Source organism: Bos grunniens, chromosome 8, assembly GCF_055505025.1.
Source record: "Bos grunniens cultivar Pamir isolate PY7600 chromosome 8, Bosgru_T2T1.0, whole genome shotgun sequence".
NCBI classification, from domain to species: domain Eukaryota; kingdom Metazoa; phylum Chordata; class Mammalia; order Artiodactyla; family Bovidae; genus Bos; species Bos grunniens.
Window position 1 is genome coordinate 6347201 of NC_141172.1, and position 26074 is coordinate 6373274.

The 26074-nt window shown below is 52.5% G+C and overlaps 1 protein-coding gene across 2 annotated transcripts in view; it reads left to right on the top strand.

Moving 5' to 3' along the window:
• Positions 1-624: 624 nt before the first annotated feature.
• The window catches only part of FAM167A (family with sequence similarity 167 member A), a 31468-nt gene continuing 6018 nt past the window's right edge, over positions 625-26074 (top strand). Inside the window, exons 1-3 of one of the 2 annotated variants that reach the window (XM_086414217.1) lie at positions 635-788; positions 6404-6503; positions 14674-15471. In XM_086414217.1, coding sequence (XP_086270343.1) covers positions 15100-15471 — 372 coding nt within the window. In that variant the 5' untranslated portion in view covers positions 635-788; positions 6404-6503; positions 14674-15099. Of the gene's footprint in view, positions 789-6403; positions 6504-14673; positions 15472-26074 lie in introns of both variants that reach the window. The other variant, XM_086414216.1, reaches the window with a different exon arrangement.

Below are 26074 nucleotides of genomic sequence, written 5' to 3' on the forward strand. Positions count from 1 at the left end.
AGCCCCCCGCCCCCCACCCAGTCCCCGGACTGGTCTGGGAGATGCATCTGGAAGAACGTCTGCTTCTACTTAGCCTCTCCGAGCCTCAGTTTCCTCATCTGTAAGCTGACCCACCGAGGGGCTGTGATGGTGTGGCACGTGCTGGGCACTCAATATACAGGCCTTGCTGCTGGTGGTTGGAATTCAAGCCGCTGGCGGGTGGAGTGTAGGCTCCCTGTTTGCCGACACCGCTGGAAGAGGGGTTCTCCTGCCCCCTCCACGGGGGCAAACTGCTGACAGTGGCGAAGCCACGTTGCCATGCTTGGAGGAAAACCGCCTTGGTTTCTTTCTTTTTTTTTTTTAAAGTCTATTTGGGTTTGGTTTCGTCTAGGGTTTGGGCCATCGCGTGCGGTTTGCTTCTACTCTCGGCTGCTCGGGTTGAGGTTCTGGCCGGGAACTAGCAGCTAGAAGGGCTTTAGGACCCGGCGCGCCCCGGGCCCCGGAGCTCCGGGCAGAAAGGCTTGAATGAGAGGCTGGAGGGGGATCTCGGCTGAAAGGACTCGCGGCGGAATAGCTCCGCTGTCGCCAGGCAACCGCCCTGACGCAACGCAAAAAAAAAAAAAAAAAAAAGTCCCTTAAAAAAAAGAATAGTGCTGAGAATTCACCGTAGCACGAGAGAAAGGGAGGCAGAAGCCAGCTCAGCCCCGAAGCCGGGGCCAGAGGCTGCGGAGGAGCCGGGAGCCCGCTTCGAAAGGAGAAGGCGGGGACCTGGTGACACCCCTGGAGGGGGCCTCGGAGCGCACGGGAAGGTGGGTTCGCGGCTGTGTGGGGATGATTCCAGGTCTGAGGGCCGGTCTAGAGGTGGTTTGTCTTTTGCCTTCGGCGCCGCCAGGGGAGGGGGCTCTTGGGGCACCGCAGGTCCCCAGAACTGGCAGTAGAGGGGAGCAGCGGGGACCGCGGGAGCACCCACCTCAGGGCTCCCTGGAGTGGACACCCCGCACCCGCCCGCAGGAGATGAGGTCCTGCCTCACCCGCTTCTGGGGGCTTGCTGCCCTCAGCGGGAGTGGGACGGGTGGGTGGCCTGCATCTCTCATATCCCAGCTGGCCTCTTCCAGGGATAAGATCTGGGTGGAGATTTGAGGTTTGAGATATGAAAGGGAGGAGCCCCACTCAGTCTCTCTAGGTCTCCTGACCGCTGGTCACCTCCAAGCCCACCTGATCCCCTCTGTATACTTCAGGCTCAGTGATGTGGGTGTTCCTGTCCCAAGGATGCAATCACTAACTCAGAAGTGACCCAAGGGCACTTGGGCCTGAGAGTGCTCTGAAGGGCTGAGGTCGGTGTTGTCAGCAGGAACTGCGCAGCCAGGAGGGCCTGGGGGAATGAGTAGCCCTGCGGCTGACTCCTGGTCCCTGAGAGAAGGCGGGCAGTTCTGTACAGCCTGTGGCCAGGAGGCAGATGTCTGTGTGCACCAAGTCACGTTGACTGTTCTGCTTTTTTTTTTTTTTTTAATCCCATATTGCCTGTATCTCTTTCTCATTCCCTGTTTCTCCTGAGAAGATTTGGAAGGTGAGTTGATTCCAGGTTGGTAGACCACTGTCTCAAACCCACAGCCGTGCTCTCCGGATTGTTTCCACAAGCTCCCAGCAGTTCCCAGTGAATCCCAGGTGGAATGAGCTAGATCCCGCCAACAGGGCAATCCCTAGAGTGCCCAAGGGAGGCGTGGTTCTAAAGCAGCTTCCTTTCGGATCCCCAGAGATAGTGCCACCGCCCTCCAGGCGGGATGCTGAGCTGGGCAAAGTCCTGGGAGAGCAGAGATGGCCAGGGCGCCTCTGCCTAGCCATGTCTGTGGGGTGGGAGCTTCTGCTGGCGGGTTTTTAAGGGGCTTGGCAAAGCAGCCAGGAGCTGTACTCAGAGTGCACAGTGATGACAGCTCTTCTTCCCTGAGTGCATTTGCCAGTCGGGCATGGCTTGAGAACCCTGCACACCCACTGGCCATTTTACCCTCATGATCGCCCTTCGAGGAGACATTATACCCCCATTTTACCAACGGGTCTCTAAGAGAGTCAGTAACTTGGTGCAGCGCGTGGAACTGGTGAAAGAGCAGAGAGATTCAGCCCCACATGCCTGACTCCTAAGACAGTGATCGCAAAGGAAGGCTTTGAAGATCTGAGCAGAGAGGGAAGAAACCAGATGAAAAGCAAGCTGCATGGCGGGGCTTGTCCTGTGACCTGGGAATGTCCCTGGCCGTCTCAAGGGCCCTGTGGAGCCAGGAGAGAAGCCAGGCTCTGCATTCCACCTGGCTGGCTTCAATCCCACTCCCTTGAAGCCAAGAGAGGAAAGGGTCCTCCCTCACCCCCTTTTCCTCTTTGCCCACTCGAAGACCCCCAACTTCTCATGTACTTGCTGTCTTGTCGTCCCAATTACATGCATGGGATTCCACTAAATTAACAGCCCCATCTCCATACCTACCAGCTTGGCCTTTTTCCAAGAGGGACTGTGGCAGGGAAGTAAATTCAGGCAGTGCCTAAGTATCGCTGAGAGAGATCCACTGAGCCCCAGCCCAGCGAGGAAGAAACTGCTTGTCAGTCTCCTCACGTGTGCAGGTGGCACTCTCTAGGTAAATTTTGCTCATGGAAAACTCCCTTGGCCCCACAGGAGTGTCTGGAATTCCCAGAACCTTCTGGGAGCTGAGCCTTCCCCAGCAGTCGCTCTTTGTTTGCCTGGGACATAGAGCTGTTTGCAAAGGTGGAAGGTGAATGACAACTGGAGCAGTTTGACCTCAGTTTCCTGACTAGGCGGGAAGGGAGTTCTCACTCATGAAATGGAAATCTTCTAGGATTAATCAAGATGACTCTTAGCATGCACATGGACTCTGGGATTTGGACCTGGGTGAGGAGAAAGAAAGGGAAGGCAAATTCTGAAGCAGAGCTCAAGGAGGTGCATGTGGACTAAACAGAGGGCAGTGGGCAAGTGGACCCGGAAGGATCTGGAGGTGGACAAGTGGTTAGAAGGAACTTTGTCATCAGCCTGTAGCGTTTGAGCTGCACCAGGGGGTCAAGTTGCCAATGTGAGTTAGGAAGACTGCAAATGTCAGCTTCTGCATGATTAGGACAGCTGCCCTGGTGCAGGAAAGCCCATCGCTGCCCCCTCCCTGTGCCCGTCTCCCCTAACCCTCCATACTTCTCTCTGGAGAGGCAGGAGAAAAGAGGAAAACAGAGAAATTGTCAAGAGAAGTTAGCAGTGTGCACTGCCTCGTATCAATCTTTTGTCCTCTTGACGCCACCCAACAGCCACCCCCCACCCCCAACCCATAACAACACTAGCCCATGAAAAGCTCCTTAAGGAAGGAAATGCAGAACATAGGAGCTATTCTCCCTGTGGGCACACCATCCAAGAGGGTAGGGGACAGTGAACTCCCCACCATCATGGGCCACCTCGCTCCAGGCCCCTGGGCAGCAGCCTTCACACAGCCCTGGGGAGGGGTGGGGTTCATCTCCTCCCAGGCACAGACTGAGCCCCACTTCTTCAAAGCCATCTCTCCAGGACGGTCAGAGATTCCCTCAGGTATCCTGATTCAGATGTGGGAGCTGCTTATGTATTCCCAGAGGCTTTGTCGTCAGGCTTGTCCCTGGGGACCTGGAAGGCCCAACTCAGAGCTGGTTTTCCAGGGACATAATGGGCAGCCACAGCTCAGGGTCACTGAAGGCTGAGCAGCCTTTCCTCATTCCAGGAAGCCAGCCGGGCCTGAGTGTGAGCTGACCAATTCAGCCCCGTGAGGCCAGCCGGGGTGGTACATGGTGAGGAGTACACAGGAAGGTTCTAGATCAGGATCCTTGACCGGGCAGGCCACTTCAGGCCCTCGTCATCCTTGTCCGTCATCAAGTTAAAGCCGCACTGTCTCCCCCAGCCCGTGAGCATTTACACGTGTCTCGACCTGGGGACATCGCTTTACTGACCTATGGGCTTGGTCCAGACTCTCAGGCTCTGCTGTGTTGTTGTTTGTTTACTTGTTTGATGGCAGCCACTGAAAACTATGAGGTGAAATAAGCCTCAGACTGAACTCTGCCGCCCATCTAGACATTTTTTGAACACTTGTTTATTTGCAAATGGGTCCAGCAGAGATCAGACGGCCTGTTCTGTGAGCTTGGTTCAACTCACAGTCGTCTATCTCTCGAGAAGAGATCATACCTCCCTCGAGGTCTTGCCAGATTCTTTCTCCCTACCCTTTCATGAGTCAAAATTCATTTGGCCAGCATATCTTGAATACCTCTGTTTTCACCAACGAGAATGCATTTCTAATGTTTACCGTGTTAACTGTCAAATGTCTGATGTTGAGCAGTAAGAAAGATACTCAAGCATTTGCTAGAGCCCCTTCTGGAGTAGGGAACCCTACACTAGGCTCCCGGCTGGGGTTGGGATGTCCCTTGTTGAATGCAGCTGGTTTCCGCTGGCCTCACAATACCACATGGAACATCTCATGTCTGTGAAGGATTTTAGGGTCAATCATTGACATCTCACCAAGGAAGCATAAGACGCTAGCTCTGTTTTCGAGGAGTGCAGAGTCTGATCAGAGTTGCTGAAGAGAACAGACCATTTGTGCAGCCCAGAGTTCTGGGCTGACAGTAGAGTGATATTCTGTAAATTCTGGGGTACACAGAAAAGTGTGAGCTAACTTCAGTGGTTTGGCAGCCAAGGAGAGTCCAGCCAAGCACTGTCATGGGCAGGAGGGGACTGTCCTACTAGAGGCATAATTAAGAATTCACATACACTCATCGGATCCTTGCAAGCCTTTGCAGTTGATTCCATTATGATCCCAAGGTCAGAGAATTAGTGTCAGGGCTTAGCCATCAACCCACATCCACCAACACCCAGCCCTGCCTCATCCCTAACCTGTTCCATCTCTTTCTCCATTTCTTTCTCCAACTCCTGATTCCTACCCTTTGTGAAGTGTGAATTCAGGCAGCTCAGCATCTGGCTGTGTTCAGCTCACGCTGACACCAAAGGGGAACAGAGTCACACATCCTACTTTCTGTTCTGCCCGGGGCCCCAGAGAGTGCAGGGCTGTGCTTTGGGGGAGCTGCAGACAGAGCTCCCACACATCCTTAGTACAGGCCTTGCCCAAACACAGGGAAACTCTGAGGGCCCTGCACCCCACTGAGAAGTCAGCACACAGAGACAGACTATGCAGAAGCTAGTGAAACTTCTTAGGACATCCTTGCCAAACCATTAGGCTTTGGAACTTTCGATGCGGAGTGAAACAGAAAACCAGTCATCCCAATAGTTTCCCCTTTGAGCCTGATCTGGTTGCTTCCGCTTATTTGAAGCTGAAGTCTGTTATCCTGTGGACTCAGATAGTCCTAAATCTGACTTGTCTAGGAGCTGAGACAAATGCCAATTAGGGCACCCTTGGGTGGGGTGGATACACCCCACGGGAGAGGATGCACAGCTCCTGCATCCTCAGCTGTGAAACGTTCTCTGTTCTTAGAGTCAGAGTGTCTGCTCAAACAGCCTTCTTCTTTGATCTCTGCAAATTGCTTTAAAGGCCACTCTGGGTCTGCTTTCTGCCCCCTAATCCCCACTGCCACAGCCTTTGGCCAGAAGAACCCCGTGGTCACATGCAGCGGTTGGCGGGGCAACGAAGGGTTGCCTCACCCCTCCTGTGCATCTCTGTCTCGTCAGGGTTCTCACGGAGGAGAACCTCCGCCTCAGACTCTGTGTTTCCCATGGCTAATCCCCCCGCTCCCCCCGCCCCCGAGGGACCCTCAGATTCTCAGGCACCTTTCTCCCGCCTTTCGGAGCCAAGTAGCCCTTTCCCAGGGCCTTGCAGCCTTGGAAGGGACACGGTGGCGGGGATGCTGTGTGGCCCAGCAGCCCCTCCTCTCCTTTCAGCCCGGCAGTAAATTACATCTGTGGCTCCCGGGAGCCAGGACCTCTCCCCCACCCGCGGGGACACACAAGTCTTTTTTGGAGGTTTTCTCGGCCACCTCTTTCACTGGGGAAAACGATAGGAAAGATGTCTCCATTCCCAGCCTCAGCGGGAGGTCTGTGCGACCTCTCTTTGCAGCGGGGAGCAGGCCATCAATTATTCAGTGTGGACCGAGCTCTTTGAAAGCACAGAAGTCCTGACAAGGATTTTTATAGATCCTTGCCTGCTCACAGTGTCCCAGAGAGACAGAGCAAGCTTTCTCCATGTTTTAGACATTGGAAGCTCCACTTGGAGTCAGAAGATGTGGGTCCAACCCAGCCAGCTCCCCGAACGGAGCTGTGTGACCCCAGGCAAGTCTTGCAACATCTCTGGTTTGTGGCTTCTCTATTATACTTTCAGGAAGGTCTTTCCACTCCAGGTCATGGAGTGAGTATGGGGAAACATTTGTAAACTGCAGTGTGATTTCCCAGTGTTTGTGATGGCTCCTGTGATTTCAGGTGTGAACAAGGGAGCTCTGAGTGATAACCTGAGGTGCAGCCAGTTAGCACAGGACTTGCAAACCAAGCTTCACTGGGAGAAACGCCTGAGACAGTGCGGGTGAGTGGGTTCCTCTGTCCCCGCCCCCTGTGAGTGTGACTTCGTGACAAGGTGACAACCCCATGGGGTGCTGTGGTCTAGACTCTGCACTTATTGGCAGGGAATAGGGTCAAGGCCATTGCCCCCAAACCATGCATTTCAGAGGGGAGAAGCGAAACCCTAAGGGGAAGTGAGTCACCACAGTCACTCGAGTTGGTGGGGGTGGGGATGGGGCTCTTGGAGCTGACTCCCAGGTCAGGGATGCCTCTTTCCCACCCAGGCTGGGCCTGACCAAAATGGGGGACCCATTCCTGTCCCCCAGCAGCAGTCCTGGGACCCCTGGAGCAGGCAGTGAGGGAGTGAGGAATGTAGCACCCCCAGCCTCCTTCCGCCCGTCCACTGGGCTAGAGGACTGTAGAGTAGAATGAGTTGGTGTCTGAACTAGGCTCAGAGACTTGTTGGGAGAAGGCAATGGCAACCCTCTCCAGTGTTCTTGCCTGGAAAATCCCATGGATGGAGGAGCCTGGTGGGCTGCAGTCCATGGAGTGGCTGAGAGTCAGACACGACTGAGCTACTTCACTTTCACTTTTCACTTTCCTGCATTGGAGAAGGAAATGGCAACCCACTCCAGTGTTCTTGCCTGAAGAATCCCAGGGACGTGGGAGCCTGGTGGGCTGCCGTCTATAGGGTCGCACAGAGTTGGACATGACTGAAGCAACCTAGCAGCAGCAGCAGCAGCAGCAGAGACTTGTCAAATTCAAACATGAGGCTACATGGAAAGTCTTAAACATCAAGTTGAGACCAGCTTCCTAAACCACCCCTGCCCTCCCCACTCAGACTCACTAGAAACATTCTGACCTTGAACTTGCAGGGGGTCTTCTACTGGGCAGGAAACCATCTGGAGGTGTGAATTTGTTCACTGGTTCACAGCACCACCATCCTCAGCATTGAATGAACATCCACTATCTGCAGAACTCGGAACACAAAAGGGAAAGGAAGGTCCTTCCCATCAAGGAGCTAGACGGTGGTCAGGGAGCCTAGACACTCTTACCATTCTTGGGTACAGCGCAAGTAACAGTGCTGGGAATGTTCAGAGGACGGCTTGGAAGGTGGGGTTTCCTAGAGGACTCTGGAGAGGAGACTCGCCCTCAGATGAGCCTCAAAGCAGGGCTCTGGACCCAGCGAGAAGGGCGTTCCTCAAGGGCCAGTGATGGGCAAAAGGATAAAACGACTGTCCAGAGAGTCTTCCTTATTCCATTCATCCTATCACTCCTTCACTTGTTCATCGAGTTTACTGAGCACCTACTATGTGCTAGGCACTGTTCTGAGAGCTAGGATTACAGGAGTGAACAAGACGACGTCCCTACACTCAGGGGCTCACATTCCCATGGGTGACACGTGATCTGTGTGTAATATCCTAGTTATGTGAGTGGGAAGAGCTACAAAGGAAAAGGAAGCAGGGACGTCCCAGTGGGCTGGTCAGAGCTGGTGTCCGTGGAGGTGGCATCTGAGTGGTGGTGTGAGATCAGGGGGAAGTCAGCTGACAGAGCAAGGCATGAGGGCGGGGGCACAGTCTCAGAGTCTTAGAGGAAATGGCTGGAGTCCCACAGTGGTTTGGGCAGGAGGAGTGATCTAGACAGCCAAGGGGTGGCTTTCTGGAAGTGGAGAGTGGAGGGTTCTCCTGGTGGCAGCTTGCGGCCCCTGAGGAGCACATCATGGGTGGATGGGAGGAACACAGATACCACCCCACTGTCTTCACCAGCCTCCCCCACTGTGCACGTCCAGAGCATAACCGCAGTAAAGCCCACCCCACCATACACACATGCGCGTGCACACACAAACACATAGACACACACACACACAATATCCCAATTCATTCTGCCCCCACCATGCACCCACAGTTGGTACCCAGGGTCCTGTCTCTGCACCATGTCTTCCCCATCTCAGGTGCTCCCAACACCAGCTTTGACCAAGACCAGGAATAAAGATGAGCTGGGAAAGATGATCTGTGCAGGGCCAAACCAGCAGTGTCCCCTCCTGCTTCAGTCACCATGGCAACCTTGGAGGAGGTGAGAAAACGCGATCTCTGGCAGCTCCTGGAAGTGCCCTGGAGACTGTGGGTCGCTCCATGGGGCATAGGGCTGTGTCCCCCAGCCTCTCATCCCCGGTTGTTAGGGCTCCCACGAGTCTACAGAGCACAGATGGGGTTTTCCAGCCTCCATCGGCCACAGGAGGTCAGTCCTGAGGCCCAGCCCTGGGCTCTCCGTTTAAGATAAGCATCAGGGTTTTATGATGAAACCCCGTACTGAAAAGCCAGCCTCATCACAACTCCACCTCCGTGTCCCACACCTACTGACCTGTCACTCACCTGGAACAAAGAGGGATTCGCTGCTTTAGAAGAGGAAAGAAAAAGATTCAGGTGTGAGTTGCAGCCTCAGCCACCTTGGAACTTCATAATGTGAAGTGCAGACCACAGAGCGCTTTTCCCCGACTCTGTGCTTTCAGCCCTGCGGGTGGCTGTGGACAGACACTGCAGCCACTTCATTTTCAAAAGAGGGGCCGAGACCCAAGTCTCCCAGCTCCCACTGGAGAGGGATACCCCCCTCCCAGAGGAAAGACCTGGAGCAGGAATCACGGGTCCCTTTGTCTTTAGCCCCCGCAGCCTCTGACCTGCTCTCAGGGCACACCTGCGGGTGGAAGGTGGGGCTCTGTGGCCCTGCTGGGAGGTGGCCGGCGGGTCTGGCCCAGCTAAGGCCAGAATGGGTGCTGCCGCTCCCCTCCTGCTTAGGTGGCCCCTCAGCCCTGGGCCTGAGTCCGATAGGTATTTTAGGCCTCAGGACACATAAAACACCCCCACAGGGAGGCTCTCTTTTAGGGATTGGTGGGTCCAGCCTGACTCAGGAGTAGAAGGTGGATGAGCAGAGGCAGTGGAAGGCACAGCAGTGGACCCAGAGCCGGAGGTCTGGCCCCTGGAGTGGGCCCCACAGCTGGGTCTGTCTTCTGCAGAAACATTTCCACAGTGAAGAACTGGCTACACTGTGGCTGAGGCCCTCACAGGATCTGACTTTCCTCAGCAAGGTAGATCTGGCCGGGATGGGATGCCTTAAGGGGCTGTCCATCTCCACTCCGGTTCCTGCATGTTGCCCAGTGCTCTGCTGCTGGAGGCCAGGGCCAGCCTCACACGCGTGTGCAGAAGAGCCTGTGCTGTGGGTATCACCCCAGTGAAAACCAGAGCATGTCAGTTGAGGCACAGGGACCCATGGGTGGCACTTCTACTAGAAGGAGCAGCAGAAGTGTAAATTTACCCGTATGGAAAATTCTTATTGCATCCTCATCAAGCATTACCCATAGTAGATTGTAAATTAGGAAACAATCAACTATGGATGCAGGTGGAGTCTTTTTCCCCCCCAAATATTTATTTATTTGGCTACACTGCCTCTTAGTTGCAGCATGTGGGATCTAGTTCCTTGACCAGGGTTTGAACCTGGGCCCCCTGTGTTGGGAGGGCAAAGTCCTAGCCAGTGGACCACCAGGAAGGTCCCTCCGGATGGACTCAGTAAAAGCTTCTTTGAGTGGACAGCAGTCATCCAGCCTCAACTGGAGGTGGCACCACCCCATCTAAAGGAAATGTAGAAATGTGGGGGAGAGTCTTTTGGTCTTCATCTTATTTTATGACACTGCTTAGCCATCAGTTATATGCTTTGGCTCCCCAAATGAACTGTTTGCCCCCCTCATTTCCAAGAGTCAGCCCTCATGAGGCTCAGAGTCCAGTGGAGGAGACCGTGGAGAAAATTCCTGGTAGAAGTGCTGTGGTCTAAGAGAGCCACTGAGCCCACTGTTTTGAGCCAACCTGGAGCCAGACTACAGGGGTTGAGTTCCCACCTTTCCAGGTGGCTGTGTGACCTGGGGCTGGCTACTCTACCTCTCAGGGCTTTGATCTCCTCATCTCGGTCATGGAGATGGTGATAATGCATGCCTCGTGAGGGTATTGTGAGGACTGAACATGTTTGTGCATGTGAAGCTCTTAGAACAATGCCTGGCTTGAGCTGCTCTGAGGAGATGTGACCTAATGTTGCTGTGATGACATAATTGTTTCCCCGATGTGGTCTCGTGGTATTGCGGGGGCACGTGCAGCGTGGGCAAGTCGAGGAAAACTTGAAGGGGGAAAATTCCTGAGGACTGAGATGTGGAAGGGAGCAAAGGGTGTTCTGGGCTGAGGGAAACAGCTTGTGCAAAGTCACAACGGCCATGAGAGGGCCCAGGATTCAGTGTTGGAAAGGTTTATGAATCACGGAGAAGAAATGAGTCCTTTCTAGTGGAGAACCCCAGACTAGAAGGAGCAGACTGGAGCCTGGGGATCCAGACTGCTGGAGAGAGTGACTGAGACTTCCTTGGGAAAACACAGGGCAATAGGGCGGGCGGGGGATACTCCTTTGGTGGTCCAGTGGTTAGGACTCCACACTCCCAATGGAGGGGGCCTGGGTTCAATCCCTGGTCAGGGAACTAGATTCCACACGCTGCAACTAAGACCCAGCACAGCCAAATAAATAGAAATAAGTATTAAAAAAAGAGAGAGAGGACAAGTGTCCCATGAGAGAGAGAGAGAGAGATGAGTGAGAATGGGTCTTCAGCATCCTTCCTGCTCTCAGAGCCCATCTAGGAAGCAGGTTTGGAAGTTGTGCAGGAGGATAGATTAGGTCATCTTGGGATGAGATGTTGGCCGCATGACTGGGCTGCACCCACCTGACTCCCCAGCAGCCGGAGCATTAGCTCATGGCTGGCACGGCATCCTTTGTAGCAGCCACCAGGGGCCCAGAGCGGGCCAGAAGCGTGTTTGAACAGCAGTCCTTGTGTGTGGTGTGGGTCCCAGGTGCTGACACGTCACTACTACAGGAGCTGATCGCCCCCAGGGCTTGTCTTCTGCTTCAGGAACTTCACGTTCTCCCGCAGCTCAGTGGCTGCCTGGCGGGGCGTGCCCAGGCCTGGAGGGATTACCGTCCAGCCTTGTTTTTCTGGATGTCCCGGGTCCTAAATCTGGCAGCATTCTCTGGCTTCTCTGCTGGGACTCTCTGTCTTTGCCAAGTCTCCAACGAATGTCACTTTGTCTCGGGCTTACTGTAGACCAGGCACTGTTAAGGGCTTGATATTTGTCACCTTGCCTGGTTTTCAGAATGACCTACAAAGTTGATAGTATTACCCTTGGAGCCAGCTTCACGAGCAAGGGACCTGGGCAGCCCCACAGAGCCCTGTCCTTGGGTTCATGCTCTGCTGTCCTGTCTTGAAAATCTTAGTACTTTTTTTTTTTTTGGCTACCCCTCAGGTCTTAGTTGTAGTGTATGGGATCTTTCATTGTGGTGTATGGACTCTCTAGTTGTGGCTCACGGGCTCTGGTTTAGTTGCTCTGCGGCATGTGGGATCTTAGTTCCCCTACCAGGGATTGAACCCGTATTCTCTGCATTGCATCTTAACCACTGGGCCATCAGGGAAGTCCCAAAATCGTAGTATGTTGTAACAAGGTGCCCTTTTACATTTTGCACCAAGCCCAGCAAATTCCATAGGGAGTCCTGATTCTCCCCATTTGTCAGGAGAAGACACAGAAGCACGGAGTGGTCTGAAGCCACATGCCGAAGATCACAGAATTGGGCCCCTGGGGGACTGACGCCAAGGCCTATGCCCCCTGGAGAAGGCTGACCCAAGTCCCTCAGCTTTCCTGAGCTCGATCTTCCCATTCTTGAAATAGGGTGATACCACCTGCTCTTCACTTCCGCGGTGGCTCAGCTGGTAAAGAATCTGCCTGCAGTGCGGGAGACCTGGATTCGATCCCTGAGTTGGGAAGGTCCTCTGGAGAAGGGGACGGCAACCCACTCCAGTATTTGGCCTGGAAAATTCCATGGACTGTATAGACCCTGGGGTCACAGAGTCGGACACAACTGAGCGAATTTTACTTTCACTTTTTTCACCTGCTCCTCAGGGCAGCCATGAGGTTTGAGGGAAAAGACAGACACACCAGGGGAGCCTTATACGCTCACGCTCAGCTGATCAGGGATCAGCACGGGCTGACTCCCACAGACGCTCCTGCCGACACCGCCAAGTCGTCCTGACACCGTCTTGGAACTGATGCAGAAACCGCTGATTAAAATAAGCTCCCCGCGCCCAGGAGGCAGCTACATGACAGTGGTCGGAGCTGTTTCCCTCCAGAAGGAGCACGCCTCCTAACAGGTCCTCCCTCTGCAGGGAGGGTGCAGCCGGCAGAAAGGGAGGCAGACAGACGTCCCAGTAGCTTCTTCTGCTCACAGATCTCAGGGTTCATCTCCTTAAAAGGCTTCGCTGGAAATCGCCAGGGCTTGTCTGTCAGTGGAGGATGCCCTGGAGGGTAAAACCACCCTGGGCACACTCCAGCCAGACTCTGGCACCTCAGCAAAGAGGCGGATGGTTCCTGGGAGGGCCCCCAGACAGAGGCTAATGGGTCTTTAGATTTGGAGAGATTCTTGAGAAGCCTGGATGACAGTGAGGCTGCATAGAAGGCCCCCATGAGAATACCCCACATTTGCAGGGTCTGCTACGCTTACAGAAAGTCCTCACAAGCCTTAGTTCTGCCAGTGTCCCAAGCCTAGGGGGCTGGTATTGTCACTCTCCATTTTACAGATGAGGAAACTGACGCTCAGCAAGCCTGGGAGCACTTACAGCTGAGCGATCTGATTCCGTCTCATGCTTCTGTCTCAAGATCACTCAGATCTGTCTCTCAGATCACTTGGGAAGCTTTAAAATATGTTGATGCCTGAGTCTGGCTATAGACTAACTGAGTCAGGACCCTTGGGACAGGCCTGGGACTCATGTTGTGGAGGTTCCTCAGGGGATTCTCATCTGTGTGACTGGAGCTGAGAGCTAGGTTCCTCTGCCATCAGCAGGGGAAAGATTTCTTTTTATTCCTGGAGCCAGGTGCAGTACATCGCTCTGGTCAGATGCGATCTCAGGAAGGGGTTGCAGGAACCATCCAGAGAGACAGCAGGCTCAGCTCTTGAATAACTCCAAGCCCAGGTGGGAGATGGGCCCACAGCCTCCCTAGTGGCCCAGCCCTCACACCATCACCCCATGCCTGGTTCCCATCACCCTAGACAGACAATCACAACTCTTCGTTTCAGTTTTTCTCCTTAGGCACATCCAGGTCAATACAAATCTCTTCATTCCCCACCTTTTCCATACCAAGTGTCCTCTCCGGGCTGCAGATGTCTTGTTTTTTTTTCCCCCCACATAAGCTTTATCTTGGATCTTGTTCCATACCAGTTCAGTCTTTTGCCCAACCTCACGCCCTCACACAAATTTTCAAAACTCACCCTGAAAACCAAGGACTCCTCTTCTCTGCCCAAGTGAAAGCTCTCCCACTCTGATGGCCCACCTCCACCTGCCCACACCCTGTGGGACACGGAGGCTGGGAGCCCAGGGCCAGATTCTGGCTCAGTTACTTCCCTACCTCCCTGTGATGGGACAAGGGCCTGGCTCTCACCTCCTCCGTGGGGGTGGGAAGGCCAAGTCAGGTCAGAGAACTGCAGCCCCAGCCCGGGAGGTGCTGCTGTGTGGGCATATTAGGTGAATGTGAGAACCATCTTTGTAGACGGTGAGTCATGGCCTCACTCCATTTAACCATCCACCCGAGTGCAGCCTGCTCTTCCTCTGCAGGTTTCTTTGCTTCCTGCTCTGATGAGGTGAGGTAAGGTGTTGTCCTTGGAGAAAGAAGCTGAGGGTGTGCAGTAGGACTCGCCCTGAGGAACCAGAGCCTAGGAAGGGGCTGTAGTGGGCAGGGTGGGGCGGAGTCAGGGGTCTCTGGACCCAAGGCTCACCAGAGGCTGCCTGGGGACCACCCTTTCCCTCCCGCTGGCAGCCTTAGCTCAAAGAGACCTGAGCCTGCGTCCTTACTAATCACTGGGAGCTCTTGGGTGAGCCATGTAACCTCTGGAGACTCTGACTCCTCGTGCATAACACGGAGACAAAAATAAGTAATTATAGACTTACAGGGAGGATTAAATGAGATAATAGGGGTGGAACCATTTCCTAAATGGTAAGACACTGGTACAAAGTCCATTCTTTCCTGCATCGACTTCAGGCACTAAGCCTCTCTGAGCCTCCGCGTCCCCTCCTGAGGCTGTGTCCAAGGGAGGGGTCAGCACTGACGTCATTCCAATCCTTCCTGCAGGTCCCACACCAGCCAGCAGCTTCCTGCCGCCTGCCCTTCCTGCGAAGTGGACGGGGTCCATCCTGCATCCCCACTGGCGTCTGATCTGCCTGCCCCTCCAGCACTGAGAGATCTTCTTGGCAAAGCTGCCCCCAAAGATCCCTGCTAATGCTTGTCTGTTCCTGCCTCTTGCAAAGCATGGCGCCCACAGCACTCCAGGAAGCCTCTTAAGCCCTGAACGTCGGCAGCTGCTCCAGTGGACACTGTGCAGGTCCCCTCCGCCCCCTCTGGACTCCTGGAGCTGTGCCTTTCCTAGCGATGCCCTTGGGAGCCTCGGCCCCCACTGGATGAGACCCTTCCAGAGCAGGACTCGACCTTGCTGCCCACCAAGAATCCCACGGCACCTTCCACCACCTCTCATGTCTGGCTGTCCGGGCAGGTTCTAGAATGTCTGTGCCCCAGATCCAAGTAGAAGAAGTGGCCGGTGGGGAAGAAGGGCCGGCAGGAACAACCCCACCTCCAGATGACCACCTCCGGAGCCTGAAGGCCCTCACGGAGAAACTGAGGCTGGAGACCCGCAGGCCTTCCTACCTGGAGTGGCAGGCCAGGCTGGAGGAGCAGACGTGGCCCTTCCCAAGGCCGGCGGCTGAGCCTCGGGGCTCTGCAGAGGAGGAACCCTCGCTCCTGAGAACGAGGGCACTCAGGCCACATCCCCCACCTAACGGGAGGGCTAACCAGGACGACGGGCCCCCGCCCACTGGCAAGCTGGAGGGCTTTGAGAGCATCGACGAAGCTATAGCCTGGCTCAGGAAGGAACTGGTAAGTAAGTGGCTGTCCCTTCAGGAAGCCCCAGAAAAGAAGCCTTTCTCTGTCTATTCCCCTGCTAATTTCACATCTTCCTATTCAGACAAGGGTGGGCCTCATTATTATGTAGGTCCTTGTGGTCTGTGTGTCCATCAGCCCCCAACCACAGGTACTTATGGAGAGCCTGAGCCCATGTTCTGAAGGTGTCCCCAGCCTTCCTGATGCCACCCTGAAGCCACAGCATTCCACGCTGAGTAGTCCAAGAGCTGAGCGGTTCAGGAAGTGAGTGAGGTGCTTGTTGTCAATTGCTGATCCTCCTAGAGCCAGGTGAAGTCGGGTCTGGCAGAAGAGTCTCTTTGCGCTCCTTCCTGGACTGTGACTGTGCCTCTTCCTGTCTGAAGCCCTGTCATCCTGCCATCCGCCCTTGTGATCCTTTATTCGGCAGCCACTCTCCCCACGGCGCTGTGCTGGGCAGTGGGGCTGTGTAGCTTGGGCTCAGCCCAGCAGTGCTCTATGCACATTGAGGGGTGAATAGGGAGATGCCTGGGGTACATGGCTGATCAGGCCTGGTGGGGGTGAAGGCTTTGGTCTGAGCCTCGGAGACTGGAAATTGCCAAGAAACCAAGGCTTCCCTGGTGGCTCAGAATGTAAAAATCCACCTGCATGCAATTCAGGAGACCCGGATTAGATCTTTGGGTCGGAAAGATCCCCTGGAGAAGGGAATGGCAACCCACTCCAGTATTCTTGCCTGGAGAATCCCATGGACAGGGGAGCCTGGTGGGCTACAGTCCAGGGGGTTGCAAAGAGTCTGACACGACTGAGTGGCTGATGCACTGGGTGAGAGGGCATCCAGCTGGAGTAAGTGTGAGCACTGGGCGTGTATTGGGAGCTGGCACCAGCAGCTCAACCCTTTTCCTGCCCATGGTCATGGCAGACTCCCATCAGTGGTGGCGCTCAGCATATGAGAAGAGGGTAGGCATGCAAAGCTGTGTCGTTTGGCTCTTCTTAACCACTGTACTATGCGGTGTCTTCCAAAGGCAGTTGATTTTGTTCTGTGACTCCTAAAAATGTCACTTCACAAGAGATGTCGGCAGGCAGTCAACAGAATGTGTAGGGTGGGGCAGAGGGAAAAACAAAATTGGTGAGAGTCCAGCCCTTACACTGTGGTCTCTTTGAATCCTAGAACAGACCTTTGCAATTGCTATTAGTGTCTCCATTATACAGATGAGTAAACTGAGGCTCATAGGAGTCAGACGACCTGCCCAGAATTATATGACTAGTAAGTGGTGAACTCAGCCTTTACCAGTGACAGCAGAGCTTTGGGAGAGAGGCCGTGGGTGAGGAGGGTCCCCCCTCATAGGGCCCTGTCATCAGGCAGGCCTCTTCAGGTGGCAAGTAGAGAAACTCTCAATGCAGAGACTCTGCAACTCTAATGGAAGGATTCTGATCTTGTTAAAATGAAGATTCTGATCCTACAGGAATGGAATCCTTGATTCTGAATTTCCAACAAGCTCCAAGGTAGTGCTGTACTGCTGGTCCACGGACCACAATTTGAGAATCTAGGACTGAAAAGCAGGCAAGACTGGGGTCAGAGAACCAAGACAGGACCTCAGAGGGGAGTCCCAGGACCCCCAGGCTTGTGCCCTAAGCCCTGTCCCTGCTGCATCTACCCTATAGGCTTGGGTTTCCCGAGTTAAAGTCACAGCATCCCACGCTGAGTGGTCTATGAACTGAGTTTGTTCAGAAGACTGTAAGTCTGGCCAGAGCAGCCCTAATGCAGATGGGGGAGAAGGCCAACTGAAACATGCAACTCTGCCTGCTTCTAAGATTAAACACTAACAGAGGCAACCTATAAAATCCTTTGACTGACTTGAAAACAGAGTTGAACATTTGATCAGCATGCCCGTTCTCTGGTTTTAAGTCTCAAACATCGACTTCATGTCATTGTTTTCCTAATTTGTCATCTGTTAACTTGTTGAAGGTGTCATTAAAAATTAACCCATTAAAAAAAATAGTCATTTCAAAATTGGTTTCAATAACCTTTGTTTTATTTTAAGCCCAGAGTCAAGTTTTCTCTATACCTGGGTGGACTTTCTCTGGCAATTTGTCAGGCTCACTTGCAAATAGGTCTTTTCTCTTGATGTGGCCAAGGAAACCAATTGAAAACCTGCAATTCAGTCAGCCATGTGGCTGTTTGCCCTACTCAATGCCAAACTCAGTTGCTTGGGAGTTTGGGCTCGGTTGTGGGTTTGTGCCCTGAATAGGTCTCTATCTTATCCTGGGACAGTTGATGCAGTGAGTGAGGTGTGTGCGTGCTCAGGCATGTCCGACTCTTCGGGACCCTGTGGACTATAGCCTGCCAAGTTCCTCTGTCCACGGGATTTTCCAGGCAATAATACTGGAGTGGGTTGCCATTTCGTCCTCCAGGGGGATCTTCCTGACCCAGGGAATGAGTGAGGTGCTTGTTGTCAATTGCTGACCCTCCTGGAGGCAGGTGAAGTTGGGTCTGTAAGGATGGGTGGTCCACGCCTGCCTCCTAGGAGGCCAGTCCAAAGGTAGAGTGACTGCTTGAATGTTGGTTTATTTCCAAGGCCAGAGAGGATCCTAGCAGCGCCGTCAGGGTCTGCCCTCCCTCTCAGCTTTGACTGCAGGGCAAGTTCAGGCACTTCTGACACCCCCAGGGACTTGCAAGTAGTGAGTTTTCCTTCAGAGTCACTCATTGTGGGTAGAAGGAAGGTGGGAATACTTAAAAACCCTGCTGGCACTATTTCTCCAGCCAGCAAGACCTGACCTTTGGTTCCCCAAGTGTCCAGGAGAGGTGTTGCCACCCAGCCATGGCAGGTAGGGCTGTCAGCTCTGCACTTGGCAGCTTCGGCCCTCTGACTCCCCAGGTTCGCTTTCTGGGAAGACAGACTCGGAGCCAGGTGAAATGACCCTCTGTGACTAGGCTTGATCCGGGTTGCTCCCGCTGCCAGAGGTCAGAGCCTCCAGCTTTCCACCTCCAGAGTAGCCTCACTAGGTGGCGAAGGAGCCTGGAGTTGGTGGTGGGGTAGGGGCCAGCTAGAAAGGGCATAGCCCTGAAGCTGTGGGACTCAGCCCTCTAGCTAAGCCTGGAATTCAGAACGTCACAAACCTCTGACCCCAGAGTTTACAGCCCAAGAGAAAAAGAGATGCTCCCTTCTGCCTTCAATCCTAAAACATTCCCCTTGCCAGCTTGAAGGATAAAGGAAAAGGAGAAATCGTCTCCTTGGCCTGTGCAGAGCCAAAACTAAAACCAAAATAAATAAATAAAAACCCCAGCTTCCTAAGTGCTTGTCTTTGTGGCAAGAACCCCTGAGCATCAACAGATATTTTTCTCTTAGCCTTACGCAGGTGTTTGATCCCCACAGACAAAGCCTCCCGCCAAAAAGGTGTTTATGGTTGTTAGAAAAAGGAAAAGAAACCTGCCAGGTTTTAATAACTGTAAGGCCTGCTGTGCCAGGAGTCCTGTAGCTGCGGACCCAGCTGGCCCCTCGTGGCCACAGCTCGGGTCCAGCTTCTCCAGGTTAACCTTCTCTTGCCTGTGCTGCCTGCTTGACAAGCATGTGACTAGGGTGTCCACACACTGCCCTCTGAGGCCAGTGTTATCCATTGCCACTGAATGATAATGGCCGAATGACAGTTCAGGCTCACTGAGCATCTTCTGATGGGGATGGAGGTGAGAGGCATGAAGGTGATACCCACATTAACCCTGCCCACCTAGGAAGCATCTCATGGTCCCCAAAGCACTTTTACATGCAGTATCTAAGTGAGAAGAATTGGAGGTATTTGCTCTTCCCATTTTATGAGAAGACTGAGGCTCAGAACGATGATGAGCCTGAGAGTCAGAGAGTTTAAGTAACTTCTCCAAGGTCTTACACAAGGGTGTGACTAAGCCAAGACCCGCATCTCCAGGCTTTGGACCCAGATCTCTTTCTGTGTACTGGGTACCGGTGTTCACATCAGATGTTCAAGTCTGGGGCCAGGAGTTGTCGAAAAGCCTGCATTTAAAATTCTTCTGATCTCAGAACGGGACCCCTGTTATTAGCAATGTCTTGTAACAACCCTAAAGCAGGGATGGAGGGAGCCATGCCCGGAGCGTGGTGAGAATAATTAGCTGCTCAGAGCCATCCAGGCTGGGTGCTGGCTGAGATAAGATTAGATGCACAAGGGTTTCTAGCTCTAGTGCACCTTTACTCAAGGCTCCTCCATGCAGCTGGGCTTTCTGCCTGTTGTTCCTGCAGGAGGAAGACTGTCCTGTTAATCTGGCCAGACACTGCCCTTTAGTTGTTACTAAAGAATTGATCAATAACCTCAGATATGCAGATGACACCACCCTTATGGCAGAAAGTGAAGAGGAACTAAAGAGCCTCTTGATGAAAGTGAAAGTGGAGAGTGAAAAAGTTGGCTTAAAGCTCAACATTCAGAAAATGAAGATCATGGCATCTGGTCCCATCACTTCATGGGAAATAGATGGGGAAACAGTGGAAACAGTATCAGACTTTATTTTTTTGGGCTCCAAAATCACTGCAGATGGTGATTGCAGCCATGAAATTAACTTTCCTTGGAAGGAAAGTTATGAACAACCTAAATAGCATATTAAAAAGCAGAGACATTACTTTGCCAACAAAGTTTCGTCTAGTCAAGGCTATGATTTTTCCAGTGGTCATGTATGGATGTGAGAGTTGGACTGTGAAGAAAGCTGAGCGCCAAAGAATTGATGCTTTTGAACTGGTGCTGGAAAAGACTCTTGAGAGTCCAACCAGTCCATCCTAAAGGAGACCAGTCCTGGGTGTTCCTTGGAAGGACTGATGCTGAGGCTGAAACTCCAGTACTTTTGGCCATGCGAAGAGTTGACTCATTGGAAAAGGCCCTGATGCTGGGAGGGATTGGGGTCAGGAGGAGAAGGGGACGACAGAGGATGAGATGGCTGGATGGCATCATCGACTCAATGCACATGAGTTTAAGTGAACTCTGGGAGTTGGTGATGGACAGGGAGGCCTGGCGTGCTGCGATTCATGGGGTCGCAGAGTCGGACACGACTGAATGACTGAACTGAACTGAAAGAATTGATAAAGGTGTTTCCCTGGTGGTTCAGCAGTAAAGAATCCGCCTGCAATGCAGGAGACAAGGGTTCGATCCCTGGGTTGGAAAGATCCCCTGGAGGAGGGCATGACTACCTACTCCGTATTCTTGCCTGGAGAATTCCATGGACAGAGGACACTGGTGGCTACAGTCCAGGGGATCACAAAGTGTGGGACATGACTGAGTGATTGAGCATGGGGAGGTAGCCAGTGCCGTGTGTAGGTGCTGTGGCAGGAGGAGTCCAATGTGGGAGTCTCTCTCACCCTTCACAGTTGGGGGACAAGGGCTCAAGGGCTGAGCTGGGCCTGAGGATGTTGGCATGGAAAGGGTTGGTTCTGAAAGAGGGGACACAGACCCAGCATGACTGCTTCAAAGGGCCAGGGGCTGAGAATGGGGGCCCGAGCAAGGAGAGAGGCAAGGGAGCCAAGAGGGCTGGTTGTACCTTTGAAGGGTTTGCAGAAGGGGAGAAACCTGATCGCTGGCCTTTTGACTAAAGGGCTGAGCGCAGAGAGCGGGAGGGAGGCAGAGAGGTGGCTGGTGCAGGTGAGAGGTGAGTGTGGGCGTGCTCACCTGCCCCTGGCAGCAGTGCCCCTCTCTCCCCGCTCACTTTCGGGCACAGAATTCCTTTCTTGGGCGTACGGTTTCCAGGGCTCCCTCCTGTGCAGGATGCACTCTTATGAGGTAGGGGAAGGGGACGAGCATCCCCTTTCCACAGAGGGGGTCACATCACCTGCCAGAGCCCCTCATCTCCTTACGGGCTGGACACGAACTGTCTGTGTCCATTCCGGCCACTGCAGGGGAATTGATAAGCCATAGATATTCAGTTATCACAGTTCCAGACGCTAGAAGTCTGGGATCAGAGTCCCAGCATGATCAGGAGAGGGTCCTTTTCTGATTTAAAGACTTCTCCAACTAGGTGATTGATAAGCTACAGATATTCAATTATCATAGTCCCAGAGGCTAGAAGTCTGGGATTAGGGTCCCAGCATGATCAGTAGAGGGTCCTTTTCTGAGTTAAAGACTTCTCCAACTAGGTGGTTGATAAGCCACAGATACTCAATTATCACAGTTCCAGAGGCTAGAAGTCTGGGATCAGGGTCCCAGCATGGTCAGGAGAGGGTCCTTTTCTGAGTTAAAGACTTCTCGCTATGTCCTCACGCGATGGAAGGGGCAAGGGGACTCTCTAGGGTCTCTTTGATAAGAACATCCTCATGATGGGCCTTCCCTGATGGCTCAGTGGCAAAGAATCCACCTGCCAATGAAAGACGTGAGTTTGATCCTTGGGTCGGGAAGATCCCCTGGAGAAGGAAATGGCAACCCACTCCAGTTTTCTTGCCTGGAAGATCTCATGGACAGAGGAGCTTGGTAGGCTACAGTCCACGGGGTCATGAAGAGTAAGACACGACTGAGTGACTAAACAACAAAAGCCTTCATGAGGGGCCCTTACCCCTCGTGACCTCATCACCTCCCAAAGGCCCACCTCCTAATACCAGCACATAGGGCATTAGGGTTTCAACATATGAATCTGGGGGAGGGGTGGACACAAAGATTCAGATCAAAGCAGACTAGAACCCAGAGGCTCTGGGTACAGACCGGAGGCCTGCAGAATGTATCACCACATTCTTCTCAAAGGTCAGCCTCACCTGTATAGGTGGTAATTTGGCCTGGGACCTTCCAAGTTTGAAAATCAAAGACCTTATCATAGAGTATGTAGAGTATGACTCACCACTGGTGATGGAGAGTCCCTGGTGGGGCCTGCAGCAGCTCCTGCTCTCTGTCCCAGCCCCGGGGCTCTGCTCCGACTTCCCCTCCCAGCAGACAATGGCTCCAGGGGAATCAGGAGAGCACCTCGGAGGAACCCCTCCAGACAGAGGATGGGAGCCATGGTACCTGCCCCCACCCACACCCCCGGCCACCGACATCAGGAGACCCGGCATCCAGCCTGTACCTGCCCCAGCCCCAAGGCGGGGGCTGCAGAGTAAGTGGAGGCTGAGAAACACGTTCCACCCTCTCCCCGAGTTGATAGCATCTCCTGGAAATCAATTCACAAACACAGTTTGGTTTCTAGGGGTGTCTGAAAAGTTTTTAAAAATTTTTCCCAGCATCTGAGATTGCCGACCAGCAGCACACTTCAGTGACAAGCCTTGCTTTCTTTCCTCACAGCATGATTCTGGCTCTTTCTGAGAGGCCAAGATCAAATAATGAGTCATGTTTTATCCAGGCTTCTAAGTGTGTGTCTGAACAATACTGATTAAAACAGTACCGGACTTTTAGTTAAATCATGAGACAGGTTACAAACACTGTTCCCAAGTTTCCAGCATTAAGTCCCATAGAGAAGGGAGCATGTTTCTGAGAGAATGGCTTGGACTTTATACCCAGTCTCTCTTCAGCATCAATCAAAGATTAACTGTAGCTGTTAGGCTGGGCTTCCCAGGTGGCTCAGTGGTATAGAATCCGCCTGCCACTGCAGAAGATGCAGGAGACTTGGGTTCGATCCCTGGGTCGGGAAGATCCCCTGGAGGAGGAAATAGCAACCCACTCCAGTATTCTTGCCTGAAGAATCCCATGGACAGAGGAGACTGGTGAGCAATAGTCCATGGGGTAACAAAGAGTCTGACGTGACTGAGCTGAGCTGAGGCTAGAATAGCTTAGACACCAGCCTTAGAAACAGGGATTGAACAAAATGTCCTTGATCACCTTGGGATTTTTTTTTTTTTTCCTGTCTACCTGAATAATGCCCCTTCCAAGAACTGTAGGAAGCAAGTAGATCAAAAGTAATATGCCACATGAGCTGAGCAATGCTGGTCAAATAAAGGCAAGAATTCCACCATCTAGGTCCTTCTAGGTACGGAATACGGAGATTGGGCAAGGCCTTCCGGTTTTGAGCCTTTATTAAAAAGACAGAGACGTTGGCCCTAAAACCTGGTCCCAGTGACTCCACCATCCATGTGGGTTTAATGCTCGCCCTGGCAAAGGCTCAGCTGTGGGACATGTGATTGGTAGTCCCCCCTCCCAGGGTGGCCTGTGGCCTCTGCGGGATAAAGATACTTACAGGATTCTCAGAGGCGCGGCCTGTAACTCCAGCAATCCTATAATTAGGGCATAGTGAAAGGGTGTGTTCCCACGGGGTGAGAAAGCACACGCACTGAAGTTGGGAGGGGGGAGCTGGGTGGCCGCTGACCCAGGCCCTGTCGCAATGGTTGTGCTGCTCTGAGTGCTTGGCTGCAGGCAACACACGTGTGATTCTCTGAGTCAGATAAGAATGGCTCTTAGGAGAGCCTGTTTCTTTCTCTCTTTCTTTCTTTTGAGGGCAGGAAAAACTTATTGTACCAGTCATGGAGCTTGGTCTCAGGCGACAGAAGCTACCACTGACTATCTTAAGTCAAACTGATTGAAAGGGGATTTAAAAAATTAATTTCTATTGGAGTAGAGTTGCTTTACAATGTTGTGTTAGTTTTGGGTATACAGCAAAGTGAACCAGCTATATATTTACATATATCCACTCTTTTGAGAATTCTTTTCCTGTATAGGTCATTACAGAGTATTGAGTAGAGCTCCCTGTGAAATACCGTAGGTCCTCATCATCTGTTTTATACATACTATCAATAGTGTATAGATGTCGATCCCAATCTCCCAGTTCATCCTGGCCTCCCTTCCTCCTTGGTATCCGTATGTCTTGTGGAATTTAGAAAAATGGTATAGATGATCTTATTTGGAGAGGTTGGTTATTTCTTAAGGTGAAAGGTGAAACTCCAAGGGAGGGAAGATGTAACTAAAGGTGGTAATTAAACTGCTTTGCAAGAGGAAGGGCTTCTCCGTGGCTCAAGTGTAAAGAATCCACTTGCCAATGCAGGACACTCAAGTTTGACTCCTGGGTCGGGAAGATCCCCTGAAGAAGGAAATGGCAACCCACTCCAGTATTCTTGCCTGGACAATCCAAGGGACAGAGGAGCCTGGCGAGCTACAGTCCATGAGGGTCACAAAAGAGTCAGATACAACTTAGCAATTTAACAACAATATCTGCAAGAGGAGGATGGAGATTTCTCCAGTTTTCTTTGATGAGATGAGGGGGTGTGATGAGTGGTAAGGCTCCAGCGTGGGGGGTATAGAAAGGGAGAATCAAGGAGGGTGGCGGCCAAGGAAACTCAGGAAACAAGAATCTGCGTGTGTAAGTGGTTTGCTGTGAGGTCTCTTTGTACGAGTCTCATGGGTCATTAGTGATTTCCTGGAGAGTTAAAAGAGGAACTGGCTACTCCTGCCTCTGGACTGGCAGGAATAAAAACAAGAACTGCAGTAAAATGGTGTGGAGAACAGTATGGCGGTTCCTCAAAAACTTAAACCTAGGATGACTACATGATCCAGCAATTCCACTTCTTAGTTTACACCCAAAAGAAGCAAAAGCAGGGACTCAGAGCCTGCTGCACCTGTGTTCATAGCAGCGTCATTCACAAGAGCCAAGAACTGGAAGCAGCCCAGACACCCATTCATCCATGGATGAGCGGATAAGGCACGTGTGAGCTATACACTCGGTGGAATATACATCAGCTTTAGAAAGGAAATCTGACTCATGCTACAGCGTGGATGAATCTCGAATGAATGAAATATGACGGTCACAAAACAGTAAATAATGTACTGATTCCACTTACTCGAGGTAACCAGAGTCAGATTCACAGAATGGTAGTTGCCAGGGGCTAAGGGAGGGGAAATGGGGAGTTATTAATTAGTGGAGATGGAGCTCCAAGTTTGCAAGATGGAAAGAATTCTGAAATAGTTGGTGGTGATGGTCGCACAGCAATGTAAAAGTTTTTAATGCCACTGAACTGCACACTTCACAATGGTTTAGACGGTAAGGTTTTATGCTCTGTGTATTTTAACACAATTGAAAAAATCCTAGAGAGAGGGAAACAGCCTCTTAGCTCTGCACATTTTACTCAGGTTTCTTCAGGGGCTCATAAAACTTGTTTCTATATGGATTTGGTTTGATTGCAGTGAAGTTACCTCTTCACTGAGGACTCAGTTTAGGGTTTTAGGTGTGGAGTCCCCTTGGAAAACTCCTTTGTGGTCGGCAGAGGAGGTGGGAATGGGGCCAGCACCGCTGCTTTCCTTGAAGCCCTGGAACAAACACTGTTTCTTTGAGCATCAGGTGAGATAGTGGATTTCTATTCAGGAGTCGCAACAAAATATGTCTTGCAGGCAAGTCCTAGGATGGGCTGTTCACATGACGATGTGCCCTCAGGACCAAGGCAGTGGAGGAAACAGAATTCCCAGCCCCTTCCAGTGTTGGGGCTCCGACAAAGGTAGTGACCAGGTCACCATCCCCATCGGAAGCAGTTTCCTTCCTTCTAGGCAGAGGTGGACACCTCCAAGCTCAGTGGGTGGCAGGTGGCTCCACCAAGGTGACCTTGTCCAAGGAAATTGGACAGATGCCTTACTATCACCCCTCTTTCAGCTGATTTTTCAACCCTAAATTGTTCTCAAACTCTTGACCAGATCTATTTGCCATAGAAAAATAGCC